Raw genomic sequence first — 10,589 nt, forward strand, 5'->3', positions numbered from 1 at the left:
ACATGGAGATCATATTCCGTTTCATTGTCCATATTCTAGAGACATTTGGTTGTATTTCATCAAGGCCTTCAAGATCTCTTGGGAATGCATTAGAATCTGATAAAGAATTTTAATGCTTGGAGATACAATCCTCATAAAAACGAAAGAAAAAAATAATGGAATATTTTACCTTATACGATAATGTGGGGTCATCTGGAAAGAAAGAAATTGCTGAATATTTGGAGGTAGAAGTTGCAGAATATTTAGAGGTAAATTCTCTTCTAATTTTATGGTCCTCCAATAAAAACATTTTCACCTGGTGCCAAGTAATACCATCATATTTAACTATGATGCGGTTGTATCATAATGGAAGTTGTAACACCAAGTGATGGTTCATAACCAATTTTATCTTCGAATAAATTATAACCTTTTCGTTAAAAAAAGAAAGAAAAGAAACCAAATTTGGGAATGCGGGCTTTGATAAGCTTCATATTCATATGCAATTTCCTCGGCTTTATTACCAGTTGGAATCACAATTTGCAGTTCATCATCCGGGATTGCTAAACTAAAGAACATGCAACCTAAATACAAGATTTTTTTTTATTTCCATTCTTTATAAATATCAGTCACCGCACAAACAATCCTGTAGTTTTATTGAGCTACTTGTAAAACCAACGCAATCCTAGTGATATAAGGTATAAGTCTATTCCAAATTAAATAATGTTATTAAATAAGATAGAGGATTCGATGATAAGTTTATTTGTACCCTACCTTATAATTTGGATACTTTAGAAATTGGATACTTTAGAAAGGAAAAAAAAACACACATACACATACAATGCTCTACATTCTTACTAAAAGTAGCGCAATCAGAAATATAAAACACCATCATATACTACTTTCAAATCTTATACAATTGAACTTAAATGATGGACGGTGAGACCGGATATCTCGAAACGTTTTCTTTGTTTTTTGACAAGAATATAAAACATAAGGTGTTATCAAAATATTAGTTTTAAATCCGTTATTGTTTGAGTGTAAGCATAAATATGATGTCCGAATAATAAAATATACTAATATGAAAATAAACTTGTCTATGAATTCTCCCTCATTAAATGAAAACTTAATTAGGACTTGTTATCATACTCACCGAAAAATAAATACGCTCAGTAATACAGAGTATTGTATTCTACCTAATTTTACTATGTAACTTTGAAAAATAGGCAATAATCACTGTTTACAATGACTCAGATTCAGGTTTTTCGTACAAATTGCAGATCTCGTTCAGCTCATTTTCCACTTCTTGTCACCCTACGAAACATGTCTTTAATATTTTGAGAATTTGTCTCAGCTTTCATCTTCTTGGCTTGCTTCCCGCTGTTTGATGTTTTCTTGTTACTATTGTTCTTCGCCTAAAAAAAAGATAAAATTAATACAAATACAAAATAATGCTAGAGAACTATAGATACATAGCCAACCAAAAAAAGTACAAGAGAAACATAAAAACAGCATCAACAGCTTGGGCGTTGGAAAAAGAAGATTAATACTAGTGGCTTGGGGGTTGGAAATTCTTTCAGAAAATGGTTGGAACAAACATAGAAGTGCTATTTACTAGTACCTGGTCAGCAGGAGCAGTTTCTACAAAATGTGGGACAAATTCATGAGATGATGGTTCAGGTGCCTGCCGTAGATCCAGCCTGCAAACAATCAAATGCCAGATAACTTCAACCATCTAAAAAATTGTGATATCTCATACTGCAGCTTTTCCAGCCTTACTAGAGGGAAACAGACACATAGCTCCATATCACTTATATTAAATGAGCGTTACAGTGGGTGACTTCAATGACTAAGAAGAAAACTTGGATTTTAGTTTGTTTCCAGTTCAGGGGAGGGCCGGTTGTAGTCTTGCTCTTTTGTCTTGCAGGCGTAAGGCTTTTTGCTCACTAGTTTTGGGTGCTCTTTTTTCTTCTTCTCTTTCATTTCTTTTTTAATAAAATCATAAGCTTTTCAGCCAAGTAAAATAATCTTACTTTAAGTGATTGCACAAGAGCTTCACCCGCTCTTCATTCAAATACTCCCCTAATAGTGCGACTGCTTCAATCACTGCAGCAAAAAACAGAAGGCTAAACCATTAAGTATACATATAAATAAACAGAGGAAAAGTGGTCCAAAAGTATTCTATGACTCCAATCTATAATGTCTGAAAGCTCTCACACAGGCCCAGAAACTTACATGTGTCTTTCTCACTCTGAGCACCATAATTTTTGTCCAGTGTGGGTAAGGTTGTTTTTAGCTGGTACACCTGCAAAAGAAAAAGACACATCAGACTACCTCCGCTAAACTTGGATGGGAAAACAAATAAGATGAGAAATCTAGTCTATGTTGACAATATATAGTATTGCTGACTTTTGCAGCGAGCATGTATCAGCACGAACAATGCTAGATTCCCTTGGATGGAAAAGTAATTAGATTATGTCGGACAATACTACACATCATGAAATCACTTGCATGCGATAATACTGACAAGACAGATTGCTGACCTTATGGCACATCCAAGCTAAAACCTTGGAATCATTGAGTCTGAAAAACTTTGAAGATCCGACTTCTGCACAAAGTATGTGTCAAAAATTAGCATCACAGTAAGCATTTTTTTTTTTCCGCAAAAGAGGCAAGCCTCAAGTACATTGATAATACTTCTCAGATTCAAGATCGGGGTTGATTACAGGACTGACCAGGGGGATTTACAATAATCTTAACAATCTTAAAAGTTTCACAAAGACAGCAAGCACATTCAAGCCACTTAACAACATAGTTACAAGCCATAATTCGATGAAGAGTCCTAACCCTTTCCTGCAGATTTCTAAGTAAAGTAACAAGTTTAAATGGCCTGGTATGGACTAAAAGTAGCACAAACCATATAACAAATCTACATCTAGTAGAGCTGTTAGGATCCAAAGACCCAACCACTTCTCAAGAAGACCTGTGGTCTATTCTACCCCACTATGGTTGATGAACAAGTCTATTTGCTAGAAAGTTCCTACCTAAAACAGAAGGAAAATGTACCTAATTCCTAACATCGTACAAAACGTAGTCCTCAATGGCTACAGCATCAGATTCTAGGCAAAACATGCAGGACAAATGGTTCTTCCTCCTTTAACAACATATAAAATAGATATGGTACGAGACCTTTCATTTCACAAACTATTTGCATACAATCCTCTGCAATAGAGAGCAAGTGTCGGTATCCAGGATAGTTATCAACAAAGAGTATCTCGTCTACTGATCTGAACATCCCCTGATCTCCATTCTTCTGCATTGGATATTTGTGACCAAAACATTAAATTCAAATACAAAATTAACAAGCAAAGCAATATACAATGTAAATTTAATGCAATATACATTATAGCTATCAATGAAGATATCAGTTCTTTCACGCCTTGGAAACTATGAATATAAAGAACTTCTAAGCACATAAGAGATGAGGCTATCCTCTCACACATACACACACAGATATATATTCTGTATATGATTTAAGTCCATAGCTGCGGAAAGGAGGAAGCAGTAATAATAAATAAACAGAAAAGGATACAATGGCTGCCATTTTAAATTAACCTAATTACTGTCAAATTTATAGTATTAACACCTTCAGTCGAGCTTCATCAAAAATGGGCAGAAAGAGAAACACAGGATCGATTGCAGTAGCAATATACAGGCCTCCATCTGTTTGAACAATGAAAAGGAATCTCAAAATCTTACCATACAAAGGCATCTATCTACTCAAGGAATTTAAATGACAATCTAATTAGGTTAGAGAAATAAAATAAAAATAAAAATCTAAATGTGCTTACCTTGGCAAACATAATCTCCTAAGAACCAAGATCCATAAGATTGTTTAAACCAATTAAGCTCTTGAAGAGATCCATTGTTAAGGAAATAACAGGCCTTGTTTCCTACCATCATCGATGTTTAGGCGTTAGAAAATATCACAATTTCAATACTTAGTGCAATAAAACATTAGAGTGAAGTTCATACTGTAAACATTGAAAATTATTAGATTAAAATAGCATCAACAAATATTCAAAATGAAACATAGCAACACCATTCGAAGCTCAAATTCAGAAATTTGAAGGAGTTACAGAAGCGCTTTTTCCTAATCAATCTAACAGGTCTGTTTGTTATAGTTTGTGGGGAGGAATCTTGAAAGCTAACAATTTTGTTGAATCTGGTACAAAGTTAGTGCTAGGTAATGGCAGTGGGATTTATTTTTGGAAGGATGTTTGGATAGGTGAACAATCTTTGAAATTAGCTTTTCCTGCATTATTCAAACTTTCTAGAAATAAAACAGCTGTAGTTAGAGATATGGCGACTTCTGATGGAGCTTGGGATTTCCGTTTTGCTAGAGCTTTAAATGAAAATGAATTGCTTGAGGTAATTCATTTATTGCAGGTGATTGGTGAACCAAATACTAACTTGACAGGTAAGAATTTGGTTGAAGATAGCAGGCAGTGGAGTTATGTTATGGGAAAGGCTTTTCAGTTTCAAATGCTTATTCAGCACTTGAAACTGATGGATTGCTCTCTTTTCCAGATAAGCAGTTGTGGAACTCTAAGATCCCCCTGAAGGGTATGTTTTCTGGTTTGGACGCTGTGTTATAATGGTGCACCTACGATGGACTACTTATACAGCGCAGGCATGGTTCTGAATGCGACTTGTCTCTTATGTAATCAACATACAAAAACTAATCCTCATCTATTCATTCATTGCAAGTTTACTTCAGATGTTTGGTCACATTTTCTGAAAAGCTTTGGTATATATTGGTCTTTTGGTTGTGTTGTAAGCGGACCTTATGGGAATGGAGTAATAAGAAAAGCAAGAATAGACAAATATTTTTGCTGATTATTCTCTATCCACTATTCTTTGTAATTGGGATGCAATCTTTGATACATCCATGTAACTTTAGATTCTAGTCACTTTTTTGGTGACTGTTTCTCTTTTTAATAAACTTTGCCCTTTGCAGTCAAAAAAATAAAATAAATTCGAAGCTCAAATTTGATAATTTCCCTTCCAAGTTGACTCGAATACCTGACTTAGGATGTTTAAGAGATAACATAACTCCATCCACATTTCCAGTTCCAGTTGAAGAGCCAGATTCTATAGACACAAATAAAACAAAGCATTTATTAATGCTGAAAATCCCAATTAGTGAAACCCTAATTATCACGGATTTGGGGGTTTTGAGAAGAGAATACCTGGTGCAATGAGAAGACGAGTTTCTTCGTTTCCTTCCCACCAAGACATTGTTCTAGAGAGCTAATATGTGTGACGTTTTAAGAAGAATATCACTGAGATACTAAATCATTTTTAGGCAAAAATTCTATCTTCTCTTACGCTGTAGAAATGGCGGGAGGAGTAAGAAGATGTACAGAAATCCCCAATTCCATATTGGGGTATTTCTATTTTGTCGATAATTGCTGTACAGCCCTCAGGTTATGCCCAATTTATTAAGGCTCCACATGGTACAGATAAATCATAAAACATTAAAACTCTATAAATTAATGTTGTTGGGAGTTCTGGGACTACCAGAATTTATTAATTAAACAAGATATTTAGGGCAACTCCAATGGAGGAAAAAATCATCCACATCTTTGTGATGATCCATATTTTATGGACCAAAAAGTACTACTATGGATGATTTTAACATCCATATGTTTGTGAAGTCCAGAGGGATCTCCTCAAATGTATGGAGGTACATATGGAGAGTCCATCCGGTCATAGAATAACCAGATACCCCATCCGAATATTTAATGTCCGGATGTATTTTTTATTTTTTTTTATTTTTCTCATCCGGTCTCTTAGTGACCGGATGTATATTTTTTTTGTTTATTTTTTTCTCATCCGGTCTCTTAGTGACCGGATGTATATTTTTTTTCCTTTTTTTTTCATTAGCAATTTTTTTTAGTATTTTAATGTAATAAAAACAAGGAAAAAGATATGTGGGTCCCAATTAATGGATATTTATCTAGATCTCCATAGTGGAATAAATCTCCATAAAATCCTGATCATCTCTATTTATATGGATTCTCCATGAGATATGGATGATTTAACATCCATATCATAGGAGTTGCCCTTAGAGCAACTCCAATGTTAGGGGTGAAGGTCTTAAAAAGACATGACATATAGGATTTACACTTTTTTAACCAAAAATTAATCTCCAATACTAGGGTCAAGGTTAATGAAAAACAATGACAAGGATGCCATCTCATAAGAAAGGGTAAGGAGAAATCCATATCTTCTCCATGTCCCTGGGTCTATTGTCACATTATCATTTTTTATTCCAAAATTGATTTTTCTTAATAAAAAAAATATGGTTATTGGGTGATAATTTCAAACATGTTTTATGATCCCTTATAAAACTTATTCCAAAATTGATTTTAGGGTAGAAAAACTTTAGTATTGGAGATGAAACTTGAGGTAAAATGTCCAACTTTTATTTGCTTTAGCCACATAGGAATGACCCCCAATAAAAAAGTATTGGTAAGACCTCTACATAGGAAGACTTTCACCCTTAGCATTGGAGATGCTCAAGCATCTCCAATAGTGGGTGTAAAAAATCCTACGTGGAAGTCTAATTAAGACTTTTATTTAGGAGGTTTTATACATATCTGAAAAAGCGGGGGTCTAACAACCATACCCAATATTTCGCTTAGCAATCTGTATGGACAAACTCCAATATACTTTCTAGAGAATCAACTAGACAGTTAGACTCAATCAATATAAAAGTATATCAAAGAGTTTAAATCTCTATCTCTCGATTTAAATCTTACTCAAGCAAACTGCGAGTCTCAATTTAAGTACAAGTGAGATAAAATTGGATAGTACCAAAGACTAATATCCAAGTGTCAATCAATTTTAATCAACAACCAAAAGGTCGGATATTCTAATTGATTGAACAACGCACAACCTGTATTATTTCAATTATATAAACAAATATAATGCGGAAAAGAAATAACACAGACACCAGAAATTTTGTTAACGAGGAAACCACAAATGCAGAAAAACCCCAGGACCTAGTCCAGATTGAACACACTGTATTAAACCTCTACAGACACTAGCCTACTTGATAGACGCATTTATGTGTATAATATAGCTCATTTGTATATATTGTTAGTACTCGATATTGTACTTATTTGGTTATTTTATGTATTTTAGGTGTTTTTGGAAAATAATCTCTTGCGGCGAATTTGGCTAAAAATGTGGCATTTGGACCTCCGTTGATAACGTACCGGAAGCGCCTCAGAAGTGTACCGGAAGTATCCCAGAAATACCCCGGAGGAACCCCGAAAAAAGTGCGGAAAATGCCCCAGAGGACACTTGCTATACGAACCCTTGATTTTGGATAAGGGGTAACCTAATTACTAAGGGGTGACCCATTTCCAGGCAGCTGCTAAAGGGACACCAGAACTGGATAGGGGGGGATCACATTTCTTCACGTTTTCAAATTAATGTTTTGGCGGGAAACTTCATGCATGTTTACTGGCAGAGTTGGATTCGATTAATGGACGGTTTCTAAAGAGATTCAACCCCCAAAATCAGTTGGGCTGGATGTGAATGGACTAAACAGAGCTGGTACATGTGTTTTGATCGATCACATTGGACTGGAATAGCCGGGAGAAGAAATCAGAGTCCAAATAGGACACGTATGGTTCTGTTTACGTTTCAAAGATTTTTTGAGGAGATTCTGGGAGAGTTTTACGCTAAAGAAAACTCTACTTGGTCCTGTTCAAGTCTTGGGAGAGTTTTGGGGCAATAGAATAGCTCATAAACGCGTACAGGGAGATCAGAGAGAGATATTCTCTCAACAGCGCAGAGAAGAAAAAGTCGGATTCAGTAGAGATTTTTGGGGGGGGTTTGAGGGCTATATAAGAGTGGGTTTACGTCATAGAAAGGGTTACAAAAGTTTAGGAAAAAGTTTGGAGTCCAGGAGAGCCGAAACAAAGAAGTTACAGAGAATTGGTGCTGCTACTGCTGCTGCCATTGAAGAACCTGAAGAACACGAAGAACAGACTCGCAGAGTCCGTCGTTCTTCAACAGTCTTAATTTCAACACCCAACTGTCGTTGTTTTACAACAGCAGAGGCTTGTATCGTTTATTTTCAGCCTTTTCAACTTTGTAACAGTGACGCTGTAACATTTATACAGCGTTGCAAACTTCTTTTTACACCATTTTCATCAATAAAAACACATTATTAAGCCATGGATACATCTTATGATTATGTTTTTGGGATGAGGAGCTAAACCCATTAGCCAAGGCGACGGAGGAAGCCATTGTTCCACATTAATTGGTATAATTCTAATTTTACTATTTATTTGCAATATTATTATTTGATTATTTGCATGGGATTGAATTGAAATATTAGTTCTTATTGAATAGTTGTGAATTAATTTGATGAAGCATGCTGGGTTTTAAATACTTTTGATGTTTTATACTCCTTGATTACAACTATTACTTCAAGAATATATTTGAGGCAAATATTAGAATTATTTTTAAAGATAAAATTGCATGAATATTATTTAGAGTTTACTATTTATTTGGTCAATGGTGGAATCCTAGTCTTGGTATTTTTCTCCAAAACTTTGAATTATTTTATTTAGTTGCCTGTTTAATTTAAATCTATAAAAATTGTTTTCTTCACAAGTCCGATACGAATCCGTTTTACCACTTCAACTACAATCACTTTTGATAAACCATCAAATTTTTGGCGCCGCCAACGCGGACCTGTGTTTAGTTAGCATTTTTTTTAGATTTTTTTTTTATTTTATTATTTTTGTTCTTCTTTACGTTTTTTGGGTTTTTTTGTTTCCTTGCAGATTTTTGAAGATTGGAGCGAAAGACAATTTTGCCAAAGCTTGTGGTGATTTACTTAAAGTTTGGGATCGAAAAGAAAAGCTAAAGGAGCGAAAGAAGAAGATTTTCTTTATTTTGTAAAAGAGAGAAAAAAAATAGAGAGACATTTTTATTTTTGTAATTTTTTTTTATTAGACTTTCTTTTTTTTTGTATTTTTTTTATGGACTTTGGACATTAATTTTGGGACATTTTTATTCTTATTTTTAAACCCTACGGAAGGGTACCCTTAAATATAAACTGTTTGCAGGGAAGGACGACGATTACAATATCGTCTCGGCCCCTCGGGTTCGCACACGGCATAGGAGTCGTGGCCCGAGTCGACTTCACGGTTCTTCGCCCGTCTGGTACGGGAGGTAAAATCGAAACACTCGCGAATCTCCTGCAAGCGGGTTACTGACTCCTTAAGGTGATAATTGTTTGAGGACGAACCAGACTGTTTTTATATTCCTAGTAAAGGGCAAGGACTGGCCTAAAAAGATAAGGGTTCGGATTTCATCACCGCTCCCTTCTTGCCCGCCTTAGGAAAACGAAACCTAAAGCGAACCTAAGCCTAAAATTTGGACTAGAAAGAGACCTATAGGGTATCGAGCTTAACAGGACAATCATTCGAAAAATATTGGTTACTCTTTTAAGCACACCTCGAAGTTCTTGACGGTTTCTGCGAGTTGAATGCGTGACTGCGCCGCATTGGATCGGTGAGGTTTTGGTATCAAAGCTCCACTGAGCTTCCCTCGCCTCGATTCAACTTGCTTTAACTCGGATTGATTCCAGAGGGGTTTGCTCAAATTGTAACGAATTCCCTTTCGAAGGATTAGAAGCTGGTCTAGAAACAATCTAAGTGGAGCCATCATGCTTGTTGTTTGCTAGAAATCTTTAGGTTTGCTGTGGTAAAGTCGAGTCAGCCTGCTGTGTGATTGCTAGAACCTTCCTGTTAGGATTTTTATTTCTTTTTGAATTCTTTTTAGTGTATGCCCGATTTTGTTAATAGGGCTTGGAAAAGAGATACTCTAGGTCGATTGATTAGCGAAAAACCTAGTAGTTCTTCTGATTTAAGCAGGGAGCTCGAAGACTCTTCTTTGAGAGCCCTGTTTTTGGAAACTTCAGTTTTGAGAATTTATCTCTGAGTGATAAAAGTACCCCTAGTACTTCTGTTGTGCCAGCGATGGCAACTTTGAAAGATTACATGTTCCCAACTAGGACCAACCGAGCTTCATGCATTAAATTGCCAGCCACTACGGCTAATTTTGAGATAAAACCTAGTATTCTTCAGATGATCCCTATATTCTTAGGAAAAGATGATGAGAACCCTTATTTCATATTAGGGACTTTGAGGAAATCTGTGGGACAATTAGGATAAAGACCTTACCGATGAAGTCTTGAAACTTAAGATGTTTCCCTTTTTTGAGAGATAAAGCCAAGACCTGGCTGAACAACCTACCGTCTGAATCCATAGAAACATGGCAGGAACTTATCGCTGCCTTCTATATGAAATTCTACCCTAAGCATAAAACTGCAGCTGTTAGGCAGAAAATTAGTGCTAGTGTGCAACAAGAGGGAGAGTCTCTTTATAGGTTTTTAGAGCGATTCAATGATCTCCTATCTCAGTGTCCTCACCATGGATTTGATAATATGAAACTTGTACAGATTATTTATGATGGTTTAGACTATTCGACCAAAGCCATGGTTGAGTCTATGTGCGCTGGTG

The 10,589-nt window shown here is 35.6% G+C and overlaps 1 protein-coding gene across 1 annotated transcript; it reads right to left on the reverse strand.

The window, feature by feature from the left end:
• Positions 1 to 1,029: 1,029 nt before the first annotated feature.
• LOC113304499 (ribonuclease H2 subunit B) lies at positions 1,030 to 5,455 on the reverse strand. Its single transcript, XM_026553631.1, has 10 exons — positions 5,229 to 5,455; positions 5,062 to 5,130; positions 3,828 to 3,929; positions 3,623 to 3,699; positions 3,166 to 3,289; positions 2,520 to 2,584; positions 2,212 to 2,281; positions 2,010 to 2,082; positions 1,598 to 1,676; positions 1,030 to 1,391 (listed from the first exon to the last, which is right to left on the reverse strand). Exons 1-10 carry the CDS (start codon positions 5,275 to 5,277, stop codon positions 1,269 to 1,271), a joined length of 831 nt encoding a protein of 276 aa, XP_026409416.1. The 5' UTR covers positions 5,278 to 5,455; the 3' UTR covers positions 1,030 to 1,268.
• Positions 5,456 to 10,589: the final 5,134 nt, after the last annotated feature.

The sequence above is a fragment of the Papaver somniferum genome, chromosome 8 (genome assembly GCF_003573695.1).
Source record: "Papaver somniferum cultivar HN1 chromosome 8, ASM357369v1, whole genome shotgun sequence".
NCBI lineage: Eukaryota > Viridiplantae > Streptophyta > Magnoliopsida > Ranunculales > Papaveraceae > Papaver > Papaver somniferum.

Bases quoted from the DNA above. Each gene is read 5' to 3' on its own strand.
- LOC113304499 (XM_026553631.1), bottom strand. From the start codon at position 5,277: ATGTCTTGGTGGGAAGGAAACGAAGAAACTCGTCTTCTCATTGCACCA. The intron at 2,585-3,165 runs GTCTCGTACCAT...TACTTTGTGCAG, and splicing joins AATAGTTTGTGAAATGAAAG to AAGTCGGATCTTCAAAGTTT. The intron at 2,282-2,519 runs GTCAGCAATCTG...TTTCTTTTGCAG, and splicing joins TAGCTTGGATGTGCCATAAG to GTGTACCAGCTAAAAACAAC.